This window comes from Orycteropus afer, unplaced genomic scaffold, assembly GCF_000298275.1.
Source record: "Orycteropus afer afer isolate SDZICR_OR568_19922 unplaced genomic scaffold, OryAfe1.0 scaffold00288, whole genome shotgun sequence".
NCBI classification, from domain to species: domain Eukaryota; kingdom Metazoa; phylum Chordata; class Mammalia; order Tubulidentata; family Orycteropodidae; genus Orycteropus; species Orycteropus afer.
Window position 1 is genome coordinate 3,297,144 of NW_006921875.1, and position 15,084 is coordinate 3,312,227.

A 15,084-nucleotide genomic window follows, 5' to 3' on the forward strand; every position below is an offset into this window, starting at 1 on the left:
AGTCGTACTTGTATGTACTATCGTCCTAATTAATTTGCAGCTGCCATCCATTCATAAATGTTTCCTTGATATAAAAAGAAATGGGATCTGAATGTGTTTTAAGTGATTTGCTTTGTTTGGGAAGATGGCTTGGAAGTAAACACCCAAACCTCTTTGTTGTTGTTGTTTAAGTAAAATTGTTTAAAAATTGATGCTTTTGATCTTTACAAATGGAAGTGTTGCCCGAGTCCAAATACCTGACATCGTCCCTTGAAAACAAACGCAGTGTGGCAGCTGCTAAACCTGTCTTTTCAGTTTGTCAAAGAGGATGATTGTACTTGGGGGAGACAGATCTAAAAGAAGGTGAATATTTTGCACTTTTGATACTCTTAGGAACAAATAACTTATTTGGCCAACTGTGTCTTTTTTATGTTTTTTTTTGTTGTTGTTGTTTTTTGTATTGTGAACAGGCACTGAAGCTGATGTTATTTTGTTTTAAGAATATTACAGACTGGAAACAGAAATAAACTATTTTAATGTGTGATGATTATGGGATAGCTCTTGCATTACAAGATGATTTAATCACAGACACCATGTCAACAAAGTTGACTTTGCACGTAATTCAACACTGCTTCAGGGCAGCACCCTTCACTGGAGGTGGCAAGGGTCGCGCTGCTAGAGGGCGCTCCGGCTTGAGGAGCAGCACATAGTAAGAACTGAGGCCTGTGGGGAGCGGGTCGAGGAGCCTTTAAGGGCTCTGTGGGGCTGCTGATGTTGTTTGTCATAGAAGACATTTCCTCTATCCTCCTGATTTTAAGCTGCTTTCGTAGGATCTGCATGTTACTTTCTAACTTTTTGTTGAATGGTCCTAAAAGCTAGGTGTAGCCCTAAGCTCCTCAGCAGTAGGGAGATACTGTAGAAATATGGAAGGTTTTATATAGTATTATTCCGTCAACTTCATTTCTCCATTTTTTAGATAACATGAAACTGAATTTTCCATTTCTCCCCCATCGTTCATCAAAGGCAAAAATGAAAGCAGGACAAGTGTTTTCTTTCTTTAAATGTTGATTCAAACTCCTTTGAAATGTTAGCTGTTTGGATGCAAGTTCTACCGAGTACCCTGATCTTACCGACACCAGTGACACTTTTAGCAGGAAACTTTATTGGCGTAAACTCTTTAGTACCCAAACAGCTTGCTCATAAATTCTTGAGAATTTGCCAGTGATGCCATCTGTTACTTTATCTTGAGGAGCACAAGCTCAGACAACTTTCACTTTGGGGAGAACACACAGCATTTCAAACAGCAGGTTAGCCGCCAGCAGCGCTGTGTTTCCTGCAAAGAAGTAAAACCACCGTGAACACCACCCCAGCCGCCCCTGGAGCAGCCTTCCAGGATCCCTTTAGCTTTCTGTCCTTCCTGCTGCTCCCCAGACTTCTGCCTGTGGTGCCCTGGTCTGGGCTGCCCAACCTCACTGTGGAGGCACTGGCCCTGGGAGTCCGCCTCCATCCAACATTCACTGGAAAACAGTAGCTTAAAATTCAGAAACTTCTTTAACTCAACAGATTTATCCCAAAGGAGAACCTAGAACAATGCTGCGTATTGTATTTATGATCTATTCCCTGACACCGATGGGCCGAACTCTGTAAGCTTTTCTAAACTAAAGACACTGTGATGGTGTCTGCTGTGAAGATCTCTCTGAAACCTGCTAACTTCCCACTTGACTTTTTATGCTGTGAGAATTCAGTTTCCAACGACCTATCGGAGGAGGATGGAACTGTGCCATTCAGCTGCTAAATTGCAGGCTGGTTTATTTCTCTTCCGTTGACTTGTGGGAACGCTAATAATATGTAGCTACCTCCCAGGGGTTTTGTTAGGGTTAATTAGCTCATGTTTGTAACTGTGCAGTAATAGATTTATTTTCTTCACTTTAGAGGACACTTGGCAGGTACAAGGAGGCCCATCCATTAATAATCTACTTATTAACTAGATTAATGTAAACTAGCAGCTGCCTACAGATCACAGTTTTCTTTCTTACTCACCAGAAGGATCATACAACGGTGAAACTTCCACAAGGTCACAACCTACCACATTCAGGCCTTGACAGCCCCGGATGATCTCCAGAGCCTGTTCAAGGTCAAGAGCAAGTTATCGGGGATGGTAACATTCACAATGAAAAATGACTAGCACCCGCTTCAGTGGGTGGCTCCCAATACATGCCCATTCCTTGACATGGAACCGTTGCTTTCCCTCCATAAACACTTTACAACTGCCAGGCATTGGTGGGCCTTACAGGGGCACTACTGACCAACGCACAGTGTTGCCTCTGAGAGCTTCATATAATCTGAAGATGGAGGCAAGCAAACCAGTCATAGCAATGTCATATGTTTAGGACTTCAAGAGAAGTCAGCACAGAACAATCTCAGCTGTGTCAGCCTGGAAAGGCAGGAGTCGGCTTCCCCAAGGTAGAAACACTTAGCTCAAGGCATTGGCCAAGCTGCTGAGAAGGGGAAGGGCATCCCAGGCAAAGGGAAAGACACACACAAAGGCACCAAAATGGGAAAAGTGCCGGCAGATGTGGCTACAGAAGAAGGTAAAAGAGGGAGTAGTAGATGCCTCATCGAAAAGGGTTTCCATTCTGCTGACAAAAGTGACTAGAAAAAATAAGGAGAGCAACAAGGATGGGAATTGAGAATGGCTTTGAGAGAGTTCGTTCTGACCATCCACCTTTCTGACAAGACATCAGAGTAGGTTCACGCAGTCTTCATGCACTTATTCAACCATTGTCTTTCAGTACCTACTGTTTACATGTCAGGGCACTATTCTAGGGTCCAAGAATAGGACAGTGAATAAAACAAAGGCCCTACCCTCCTGGAGTTCACCTTCTAGTTATAACCACACTCCAGTTCTGCCTCCCTAGGTTTACATGCTACTGATCGTATGGGAGTTTTGTTTAGGTGTTCCTGTTGTTGTTGTTAGGTGCCATCAAGTTGTCTCTGACTTACAGCGACCCTACACACAGCAGAATGAAACTGTACCAGTCTCATGATCCTTGCTATACGTAAGCCCATTACTGCAGCCACTTTGCCAGTCCATCTCATTAAGGGCCTTCCCCTTCTTCACTCACCCTCCACTTTACCAAGCATGATATCCTTCTCCAGGGAATGGTCCCTCCTGACAGCATGACCAAAGTAGATGAGACGAAGTCTGGCCATTCTTGCTTCCAAGGAGCATCTGGTTGCACTTGTTCCAGGACAGATTTGTTAGTCCTTTTAGCAGTCCATGGTATTTATAGCATTCTCCAACACCACAGCTCAAAAGCATCAACTCTTCTTCAGTCTTCCTCATTCATTGTCCAGCTCTCACGTGCCTTAGAGGCAACTGAAAATACCATGGCTTGGGTTAGGCACACCTTAATCTTCAAGGAGACATCTTTGCTCTTCAGCACTTGAAAGAGGTCTTTTGCAGCAGATTTGCCCAATGCAATGTGTCATCTGATGTCCTGACTGTTGCTTCCATTGGTGTTGATTTTAGAACCAAGTAATATGAAGTCCTTGACAGCTTCAATCTTTTCTCCATCCATCGTGAAGCTGTTTACTGGACCAGTTGTGAAAATTGTTGTTTTCTTTATACTGAGGTATAATATATACTGCAGACTGTAATCTTTAATCTTCATCAGTAAGTGCTTCAAGTCATCCTCACTTTCAGCAAGCAAAGTTGTGTCATCTGTGTATCACAGGTTGTTAATGAGTCTTCCTCCAATCCTGATGCCACATTCTTCTTCATATAACCCAGCTTCTCTAATTATTTGTTCAGCATACAAATTGAGTAAGTATGGTGAAAGGATACAACCCTGATGCACCCCCTTCCTGATTTTAAACCATGCAGTATCCCTTTGTTCTGTTCAAATGACAGCCTCCTGATCTATGTACAGGTTCCTCATGAACACAATCAAATGTTCTGGAATTCCCATTCTTCTCGATATTATCTATAATTTGTTATGATCCACACAATAAAATGCTTTTGCATAGTCAATAAAACAGAAGTAAGCATTTTTCTGGTATTCTTTGCTTTCAGCTAAGATCCATCTGACATCGGCAATGATATCCCTCATTCCATGTCCTCTTATTAATCTAAGTTGCATTTCTGGAAGTTCTCTGTCAATATACTGCTGCAACCATTTTTTAATTATCTTCAGTAAGATTTTACTTGCAAAAAAAAAAAATTTACTTGCATGTGATATTAGTGATATTGTTATATAATTTCCACATTCTGTGGGATCACTTTTCTTTGGAATGGATACAAATATGGATCTTTTCTAGTCAGTTGGCCAGGTAACTGTCTTCCACATCTCTTAGCATAATTGAGTGGGTGCTTCCAGTGGGGCATCCATTTGTTGAAACATCTCAATGGGTATTCCAATACCTAGAGCCTTGTTCTTAGCCAGTTCTTTCAGTGCAGCCTCGACTTCTTCCTTCAATACCATTGGGTCTTGATAATATGCCACTTCCTGACATGGATGAAGATCGACCAGTTCATTTTGGTACAGTGACTCTGTGTATTCCTTCCCTCTTCTTTTGATGTTTCCTGCATTGTTCAATATTTTGCTATAGAATCTTTCCATATTGCAACTTGAGACTTAATTTTTTTCTTCCATTCTTTCAGCTTGAGAAATGCTGAGCATGTTCTTCCCTTTTGGTTTTCTAACTCCAGATCTTTGCACATTTCATTATAAGCCTTCTCGAGTTGCTCTTTGAAATCTTCCGTTCAGCTCTTTTATCTTGTCATTTCTTCCATTTGCTTTAGCCACTCTTTGCTCAAGGGCAAGTTTCAGAGTTTCTTCTGACATCCATTTTTGTCTTTTTTTTCTTTCTTGTCTTTTTAATGACCTCTTGCTTTCTTCACGGATGATGTTCTTGATGTCATCCCACAGTTCCTCTGGTTTTTGGTCATTGGTGTTCAGTGCATCAAATCTGTTCTTTAAATGGTCTCTAAATTCAGGAGGGATGTTATCAAGGTCATATTTTGGCTCTCATGGACTTGTTTTAATTGTCTTCAACTTCGACTTGAACTTGCATATGAGTGGTTGATGGTCTGTTCCGCAGTCAACTCCTGGCCTTGTTTTGGCTGAAGGTATTGAACATCTCCATCACCTCTTGTCACAAATGTAGTCAGTCTGATTCCTGAGTACTCCATCTGGTGAAGTTCATGTGTATAGCCATCATTTATGTTGTTAAAAAAAGGTATTTGCAATGAATAAGTCATTGGTCTTGCAAAATTGTATGATGCAATCTCCAGCATTATTTCTGTCACCAAGGCCATCTTTTCCAATTATCAGTGACTCTTCTTTCTTTTCCAACTTTTGCATTCCAGTCACCAGTGATCATTAACACATCTTGATTGCATGTTCAGTCAATTTCAGACTGCAGAAGTTGGTAGAAATCTTCAATTTCCTCATCTTTGGCTTTGGTGGTTGGTGCATAGATTTGAATAACAGTCGTATTAACTGGTCTTCCTTGTAGGCGTATAGATATTACCCTGTCACTGATAGCACTGTCCTTCAGGACAGATCTTGAAATAGTCTTTGTGATGATGACCACCAAACCATTCCTCTTCAGTTTGTCGTTCCCGGCGTACTAGATCATATGGTTGTCTGATTCAAAATGGCCCAAACCAGTCCATTTCAGCTCACTAATGCCTAGGGAGTACTACAGCATTGCCCCCATGAACTGACTACAAATGAACAAGAGGCCTAAATATAGGACCATTAGATCCCAGAGAAGAGATGCATGCCCTCAGTCACTCCTTGGTGAGAACTCACACCTACAGTCAGACCCAAGAACAAGAAAAGCCTAGGTGCTTGCTTTTAAAATCCTTTCTTGATTCCTGAAGTCTCACTACCAGTCCCAGGAATCCCTACCTCACCTCTGGGAATCTTCACTGGTGGCAGTGTCACCTCCTTACCTGACTAGGAGTAAGACCAGCGATTTCAGGTGTCCCTGTCCCTGGGGCATAGGCAGGATCCAGGGCATCAATATCGAAGCTGATGTAAATGGGTTTGCCTCCCATCTGCTGCCTCACCTCCCCCATCAGAGGAACCAGTGATTTCATCCAGCAGTCTTCAGCAAGGACAACCCGGAAGCCCTGAGGAAGTAGAAAGTAAGGATCTGAAGGTTGAGACTTCATGGCAGCATTTCTTGGCATTTCCTGGGTGCCAGCCCCCAGGCTAAGCTCTTTATGTGCATATCACATTTGACCCTCAGTCCCCATGAGGCAGGAGCTATTTTCCCTGTTTTACAGATAAGAAGGCTGGGTGAGGAAGGGAGGGTCAATTACTGGTGAAGAAGCAAGATGTAAGTCAAAGCTGATCTGCTGGGATCCAACAGAAACTTTGCTAAAGTAACAGGAAGAAACTCCACTCACTACCAGTCCCTGGAAAGGGGTCTTGTCTCATGTGTTTACATAAGAGCCATTCTGCCTGGTGGGTATGAAGTTGAGAACTAAGGTGGCAACTCATCTTGGGTTTGACCTCCTCCAAGAGAGGCTGGCAACCTCTGAGGGGCTGGTTGGTTTCTGCTTGTCTCCCCACCCCTGCGGTAAGAGGCCTCCTTTGCCCAGTAAACTAACATCCTCACCTCTCTGCTGCACATGACCCTCTTGATGCAATCTTAACCTTTTGGCCCCACTTTCTGAACTTGACTAGTAAAGTCCTTGTTGAATCATAACTGTCATGTGGTAAGGTGCTTTGGGGACAAGGGTGATAGGGATGTTCAGCCTGTCACCTGGCTCCGGTTGTATCTGTAAGGATCCAAGGTCGTGGAAGAGCCCCGAATGCCGATCTGTACCACCCGCTTACAGTCCAGGAGTCCCTCATCCACGCATCGACGGAAGGGCGTCCCATGATACAGCTTCTCTCCCAGGGCCTTGTCGGCCGTGTCCGTGTGCGCATCCACATGCAGCAATCCCACAGGGCCATGCCTGATGACACAGGGCATTTCAGAGGCAAAGCCTCCCTGGTGGCCCCGCTCACCGCAGCTTTAGGCTGCCAAAACTTGAAGATTATTCATAGCCACTGAGAGGAGGCCTGGCATCAACACCTTGCCTTGCCCCTGGTTTCTGTGTTCAAACCATTTAGGCTCTCGGAGGAACGATAAACTCCAAAAAGTCAGGCAGAAACCAGACATGCACACTGGTTGCCAGGCACTGCCCATCACCCAGCATTTGCTTTACTTGGAGAGGGCAGGGAGGATGAGCAAGGATGGTGGCTGGCTTAGAGGCAAGTTTGGCTGAAGGCTGAACTAATCACAGCCACCCTTTCTCTGTGGCACCAAGAAGTAGCTTTAACCCAACTATCTCCCCATAATTTCCATCAACCCCTGCCAGCCACTCTAAATAAATGTACCATGCAAATCAAAGCTATGCAAACACAGCTTCGAGAAGAGACCTATAGACCCACCAGTCCCAACTAGAAAGCCACCTATACCCATTCTCATACTTGAATTCTGTAGCCTCTGCCCTTCTACCTCTTTCTGAAACTAAATTAGCCAAAGTCATTCAGTCCTTCCACCACCTGTGTGTCAGTTTGTCATACTGTAGTGGCTTGTGTAGTGCTATGATGCTAGAAGCTATGCCACCAGTATTCCAAAAACCAGGCTTCAGCAACGCTCCCAGTCTAAGATGGATTAGAAAGAAAGGTCTGGTGATCTACTTATGGCAATTAGCCAGTGAAACCCGTACAGATCACAGCAGAATACTGTCCAATGTAGTGCTAGAAGATGAAACAAAAAAAAAAAAAAACCTGCTGCCGTTGAGGCAATTCTGACTCAGCGACCCTGTAGGACAGAGTAGAACTGCCCCATAGGGTTTCCAAGGCTGTAAATCTTTACAGAAGCAGATTGCCTCATCTTTCTGCCATGGAGCAGCTAGTGGGTTCCAACTGCCAACCTTTGGGTTAGCAGCTGAATGCTTTAACCACCAGAACACCTTTCCTAAGTTGGGAGTCCCTCAAAATACACAACAATGGACTCAAACATACTAACAATCATGAAGATGGAGGACTGGGCAACACGTCATTCTGTTACTCATAAGCTCGCCATGAGTCAGAGGTGACTCAATGCAACTAACAACCAAACAAGCCAATCCCTGGTGGATTAGCAGTACTCAGAAGTCAATCTTCCCACTGTCTGGGAAGGGGACTATTCAGGAGAAAACAGGCCTCCCCACAGCACGCTTTACCTTTGGGTCTCTCAGTATTTTTATTTAGCTGTTGAAGCAAAACAGAAACTAAAGTTAACTGGAGTTGTGTATTTCACTAGGAGCTCATCTTCCAAAAATGGAGGCAAGTTGAAAACACTGAGCATGCATTCCAGAACAGATCCAGGGCAAGGGAGGGGCCAGAAGTGTTAATAATAAATTGTCTTGGCTTCAGCTGATGACTGACAGAGACACCAGGAGCTCAACTGTAATTCTGAACCACAGAAGCAGCTCAGTCAGGAATTTCCTATCATCCCCAATAACCTGAGTCAGTGGAGGTCACCTGATGCCACCTAGCAGTAAACAACTCTCTCTCTAGCTCTTGAATGTTGAAATCTTGCTTGGGCCATGCCATTTGGGACTTACTTTTTAGCGAGTGCTTGTAATATGGGATATGTGATGGTATGATCTCCACCTACAAAGGGGAAAAAAAATCTAGAATGTGAATAAGATTAGAGAACCATGTATCACGTAGAACAGTCTTAAACTTGCCCAATTCTGCCACCCTTTTGATTAGGCTGAAGGACTACTGTTGTTAGTTGCCATGGAGTTGATTCCAACGCATGAGGACCCCATATGTTGCAGAGTGGAACTGTGCTCCCCAGGGTTTTCAAGGCTGTGACCTTTCAGAAGCAGATTGCCAGCCTTACACCTGAGGGGCCTCTGCGAGGGTTTGAACCACCAGCCTGTCAGTTAGTCGTCCAGCATTTAACCATTTGCACCACCCAGTGACTCCTGAAGAACTATAACCATGGCCAACACAAGATCTTTTTCAAAAGGATGTTTAAGATTTTACTCTCATTTAAAAGAAGCAATTAGACAAATCCAGACTTAGAGGTAAATGCCCAAAATAGCTCTGTCCAGTAGAACCGTAGGTGATGATAGAACTGGTCTTTATTTTCACTGTTCAATATAGTGGCCAGAAGAATGAATGAATCCATCTTGGAAGAAGGATAGCCAGAATGCTCCTTAGAAGCAAGAATGGTGAAACTTCATCTCACAGACTTTGGACATGTTATAAGCAGGTACCAGTCCCTGGAGAGGGACATCGTGCTTGGAAAAGGAGGTCAGTGAAAAAGAGGAAGGCCCTCAACAAGATGGATTGACACAGTAACTACAACAACAGGCTCAAACACGGCAGTGATTGTGAGGATCGTGCACACAGGGTCACTATGAATAGGAACAGACTCAACGGCACCTCACAACAACAGCCCCATGTGGCTACTGAAATGTGGCTAGCATGACTAAGGAACTGGACTTTTGTGTTTCATTTCATTTTAATTCAAACGGCCACAAGGCCTTAAAAACTGTTTACTAGTTTAATTATTAATAATATCAATAGCTAACATTTACTGAAGCTTAAAATATGCCAGGTAAAATGCTAGGCACTTTGTATGCACTTTCTTTATGTCTCTCACACAACATGGTGAGGTAGGAGTATTATTCTCCTTCCCATTTTACAGATGAGAAGATAAAGCATGAACCAGTACAGTTAGGTAGTAGTGAGAAGGGGAGCTGAGACTTCAAATCATGCTGATTCCAGAAACCACACTCCTAACCTCTATGCTATGCAGCCTAGATGTTGTTGTTGTTATGTGCCGTCGAGTCGGCCCCGACTCATAGCGACCCCTCCTTGGGTTTCTGAGGCAGTATCACTACAGAAGTAGATTGCCCAACCTTCCTTCCAAGGAGTGGCTGGTGGGTTTGAACCGCCAGCCTTCTGGTTAGCAGTCAAGTGCCTTAGGCACTATGCTACCAGAGCTCCTTTGCAGCCTAGATAGGCTCTCTAAACAAACAAAAAAAAAAAAAAAAAAAAAAAAACCTCACTGCTGTTGAGTCGATTTCAACTCATTAGCAACCCCTCCTTGGGTTTCCTAGGCAGTATCTTTACAGAAGTAGATTGTCCAGTCTTCCTTCTGAAGAGTGGCTGGTGGATTTGAACTACATGCCACCAGAGCTCCTAGGTAGGCTCTCTAATTGGGCAGAGATTAGTTTGAATAGTTAGAAAAAAACCATGTCATCTGAACTATTCGTGAACCAAAAAGAAATGCTGTAGTGAGGGTGGTAGCAGGCTGGGAGTGGAGGGAAAGCTGCACTAGAAATTGATATACACTCTGACCAGGGTGAAAGTACCTCCTTGCAGTTAGTTCTCCTCTCAGATAAAGTCATTAGAAACAATGTCCTTGAGGTAGTTGTAAAGTCTGAGCAACGGAGGCCCTGTGGGCAGCTTCTCCAGGCTCATGTATTAGTAGTCATCAGTGCTGGGACTAGGGTGAAGTGGGTGAGATGGGTGGGTGCAAGATTTAAGGGGCACCAAAAATCTCAGTAATAAAGATAAAGACTTCTCATGTAATATTTTTAAAACTCAAAATCAATGCCCCCCACCCTACCCCCAAAAAAACCCATGATGAACAAAATATCAGAAACAAAGATGGGATTAGTAATAGTGCCATTCTAAGCCATCCTGGAGCCTGAGACACAAAGGGGAAAATCAGTAACACTTAATTGATCTAGAGTATTGAGTTTTTTAGCACTTTTTAAGTTTTTTGCACCTCAGGAGAGCTCTTCACTTGCCTCACCCTACGTCAGCCCCATCAGTCATGCTAGTCCAAAAATTTTAAATATCCTCTCCTTAGGGGTTAAAATAAATGTGTTAACTTTTCCCTTTCCTACTATCTCCGTACCCACAGGGGATTGCCTTGGAGAAGTAGCTGTACTCAAGCCCATGATAAATGAAGCCCATTGCAGACTGTCATTACCCAAGGTCAGAGGAACACAGCCAACGGCTGCGATTTTCTCATAGGCCTCTCGAATGAGCTGGCAGCTGTCCTGAAGGTTGTAAAGATTGACATTCACATCTCCCAAGTCCGCCACCATGAGGGACTGGAAGGGAAGGGCCCCCGTGCTAGGATTGGCCGACCGCAGCATCACTGATTCCTCCCTGATCCGACGGGGCCCAAATCTGGAAAAGGAAGAAGCATCCTGCCAGTCATCACTGTTGACGGTTGGGGCTGGATGACTCTGAAGGTGCTGCCCTGTGCATTGTAGCCTCCACCCACTAGATGCCAGCAGCACCACTATTCTCCCACTTGTGACAACCAAAAATGCTTCTACAAAAAAAAACAAAAACCACCAAACCCGTTGCCATGGAGTCATTTCCAATTCATGGGGATCCCACGTGTCACCAGGCCCCTCTTCCACAGTGCCACTAGGTAGATTCGAAACTGCAAGCTTTTGGTTAGTAGTGGTGAACAAACTGTTCATTACATACATTGTCAAATGTCCCCTGGGGGACAAAATCACCTCCTATTAAGAACCATAGATCCTGCCTGTATCTTGAAGATTAGGCTTTGTAGCCCACCACTTTACTAAACGGCATTAGACAATTTCTTAATCTCTCAAAATCTCAGTTTCCTAACCTGTAAAATAATAATAATATTTACTTTACCCTGCTATTGTAAGGATTAAATGACGTGATCTAGGCAAAGTGCCTTGCACCTAGTAGACATTTAATAAATGGTGACTTTTATCATTCAGTCTGCTGCTGTAAAGATTTACAGCCTTGGAAACCCTATGGGGCAGTTCTACTCTGTCCTATAGGGTTGCTATGAGTTAGAATCAACTTAATGGCAGTGGGTTTGATTTTTTGGTTTATAATTCAGACCATGTAGTCAGATGTAATGTTGCTGACCTGACACAGAAACAGCTGATGCTAAATATTTAAGGAAATGAACTTACTTCCTCTGAGTTGATTTTAGGAAAATTACCTTAATTTGAGCATTTCTTGAGTCAGGTGACACCTTAAGGTTTTGGGAAGGGGCAGCCAGCTTCTTCCTGTTTTCAAAGGTAATGTCACCTGCCCCTGTACACTAGGCTAGAATACAGCTGCCATCCCAGCAAGGCCCCCAGATTGAGGCGTGGAGGAGGCTGAGTCCCAGAACCCCTCTTTACCAACGGATGACACGGAGGGGACCGGCGGATGAACCCCGTCCATAGCGTGCTGAACGCGAGGGGTTGCTTACTGATGTGGACGTTAGGAAATCACTGTGTCGGAAAAGAAAAGTGCCATTTTGGATCTGGACACCAGCTCCCTACCCGACCCTGGGTGGAGAGAGGCGCCTGTTAGGCGCCTTCTGTGCCCCACTTCAAGCTGGCTGTCCTGCCACATGTCCCAGCCCTGGACCTCTGGGCCTTACCGTGCCCCTGGCCGGTTGGAGGTCCCAATGTCCAAAGGCACCCCGACGAAAGCGGCATCCAGCCCCTCGGGGGAGGACTGAACGGGCAGCCGCATCATGGAGCAGACGCCCACGGACCGGGCCACGAACTCCGAGTTTAGGGGATGGTTAAGCGGGGCGTCAGAGGCCTGGCGGCTCAGGCCGCGCCGGGTGTCGCAGAGCCCCGCAGCAGGCCGAGGCCCAGGACCCGTGCGGCCAGAGCACAGCCCTTGTGCGCCCAGGGCGCCCCGCAGGCCCAGGCTGCAGCCGGACGCCAGCAGCCGCTGCATATCACCGACTAGTACCCGGAACCAGCAAAGAGTGTGCCAGCGCCGGACTCAAAGAGCAAGAGCTCCCGCCGCGATCATAGGAAGGAGAGGGGCTCCAAGGCCCAGCCGCTGTCTCCCTCACACCTTGGTCTGGACTTCAGCCCCTGGCTCCTTTGGCAAATAGAACCAGGCAGGATGGGGAGGGGCGCACAGGAAGGCTTCCCACTCGCCGCCCCTGCACTGCTCGGGTGTACCTGCGCAGCTTTCCAGGCTGCACGGCTCCCAACAAACCAGCCCTCAGCAGCCTCTTCTCCCTGTCAAAGTAGTATTTTAGAAACCCCGAAGAATTTAAAAGATTTTCTCCAAGGGAGAGAAAGTGGAAATGTGTTTTTCAAAAATAATGTATTAAATGTTTCTCCAAGTGTACTGGTACGTTCTTTAAGAATTTCCAGGTATATAGGAGAGCTGACAAGGGACAAGTTTGTAGTCACTTTTTGGCCACAGCCAGTTACCCGGAGGGAGCGAGTAGCTGGACCTGTGGGCTTGGGACCATGGTCACAGGGGACATCAAGCGCAATTGGCATAACATACTACAAAGACATTGTTCCACAGCCTCCTTTGACTAGTAGTGACTGGAATCTTAAAAGCTTGCAAGCAGCCATCTAGATGCAAAGATGGGTCTCTCCTTGTCCAGAGCAAAGAAGAATAAAGAAAACCAAAGATACTTGAAAACAACTAGTCCAAGGGTACACCATGTGATCCTCAGCCTGTATGACTATGAGACCAGAAAAACCAGATGGTGACCGGCTACCACTGTCAACCACTCGGAAGGGAATCTATGTAGGAGATCCTGGATAGAGTGAGAGAACAATGTGGAACAAAACTCAAAATCATAAAAAAAAAAAAAAAAGACCAGGTTTGCTGGTCTGATAGAGCCTGCTGGAACCCCTGAAACTATGGCCCCTAGCTGCCCTTCAGGTCTGGAATTAAACCCACTCCTGTGGCTTCCAGCCAAACAAAAGACAGGCATATGAGCTGAACATTTACATTAGGTAGATACACTCCTTGGAGAGATCAATCATGGGAGAATAGAAGGGCTGTGTATGCACAGGAGACAGTTTGGGGGGCAGTACATGGAGAGAAGGACACAGGGAAGAGGTAACTATCTGAAGGAAGTGGGAGGGGAGCTGTTGCATTATGGGAAATTACAGTCAATGTCATGAAACAAAGTGTATGTAAACTACTGTATGGAAAATGAATTTGCTCTGTAAACTTTCACCCAAATTACAATAAAAATTTTTTTAAAATAATAATGTATTAAGTGAACATTTGGGGTGAGATTTTCAAGGAGCAGAGAATAGTCTTTAATTAAATAAGCTTTGTAAAGTAGGACGTAGATGTGTGGATGAGCCCACTGATCTGTAGCACTCTTTATATCTAAGGGGGAGTAAAAAAGGACACACATCACCCTGAGATAATCTTTAAAGTAAAAATCTCCCCTGAAGTCCTCTTAGAACCAAACAATAGCTTATGTTAACTAGTAAAGACTGTCTGCCTTGAGCACTGTGCCCTTTTAAGATCGATCTGTATGGGATCAAATTGACATTAGCAACTGGAAAAATTTGACAGGAACCTTAGCGGCAGTGAGTTCATGTTAATGAGAGAGGAGCAATTCCGAAAAAGAGGGGGAGAATGTTTGTACAACACAAAGAATGTAATCAATGTCTCTGAACTGTATGTACATGAAGAAATAGTTGAAATAGTGTATGCTTTGTTGTGCATATTCTCAACAATAAAATACCATTTAAAAAAAGAAGAATAGACACTCTAGGGAAAGAAATGATTTGTAATGAGATTATGTCAACCATTTGATTGTTTTGTTTGTTTTTTGGTTCCCTGAAGTTGAGATCAAATGGAAAAGTCCCAAATTTGCATTTAATCATGCCCATCATGACCTGTCCATGCAGGTTAGCATTAAACCCCACTGCACCCCAACTGATGGGGCAAAGTTTCCTGAAAGTCAATACTAAGTGCTCAGGGTTGGAAGAGGCTGTGAAGCTGGTCTGTGCCAGCTTCTGGAATAAGCGCAACAATCTCTCTATTACTTTCTAACATCCCCCATGCCCAGATTCTGCCCTTGCTTCTTTCACATAATTTGTCCTGAGTGTAGCATTTCTCACTCCTGGTTTTGCTTTCATTCATCCCACAAATGTTAATTGAGTGTGTTCTATGTTCCAGGCACTATGTGAAGACAACTCTGACCTCTTTCCATTACTCACTACTGCTGAGTGGCATCCACCTTGACACTTTCCTCCTGGTGCCTCTTTAGCCAGGTGCTCATCTGGCTCCCCTCCCTGACTCTCTGATGGTT

General features: G+C 44.7%; 1 protein-coding gene across 1 annotated transcript; it reads right to left on the bottom strand.

Annotated features, from left to right (window-relative positions):
• Nucleotides 1-1,238: 1,238 nt before the first annotated feature.
• Nucleotides 1,239-12,734, bottom strand: AGMAT (agmatinase). The gene is made up of 7 exons (XM_007950788.2): nt 12,427-12,734; nt 10,990-11,192; nt 8,597-8,645; nt 6,760-6,955; nt 5,942-6,121; nt 2,020-2,104; nt 1,239-1,312 (listed from the first exon to the last, which is right to left on the bottom strand). The coding sequence occupies exons 1-7, from the start codon at nt 12,732-12,734 to the stop codon at nt 1,239-1,241; spliced, it is 1,095 nt and encodes a 364-aa protein (XP_007948979.1).
• Between the last annotated feature and the right edge of the window lie 2,350 nt (nt 12,735-15,084).

What these genes read in the sequence shown, in the direction of transcription:
- AGMAT (XM_007950788.2), bottom strand. Translation starts at nt 12,734, where the DNA reads ATGCAGCGGCTGCTGGCGTCCGGCTGCAGCCTGGGCCTGCGGGGCGCC. An exon ending in CTGTGTTCCTCTGACCTTGG is followed by an intron (nt 8,646 to 10,989) that starts GTAATGACAGTC and finishes TCCCCTTTGTAG; the next exon opens with GTGGAGATCATACCATCACA. An exon ending in ACCGTTGTATGATCCTTCTG is followed by an intron (nt 1,313 to 2,019) that starts GTGAGTAAGAAA and finishes ACTTCTTTGCAG; the next exon opens with GAAACACAGCGCTGCTGGCG.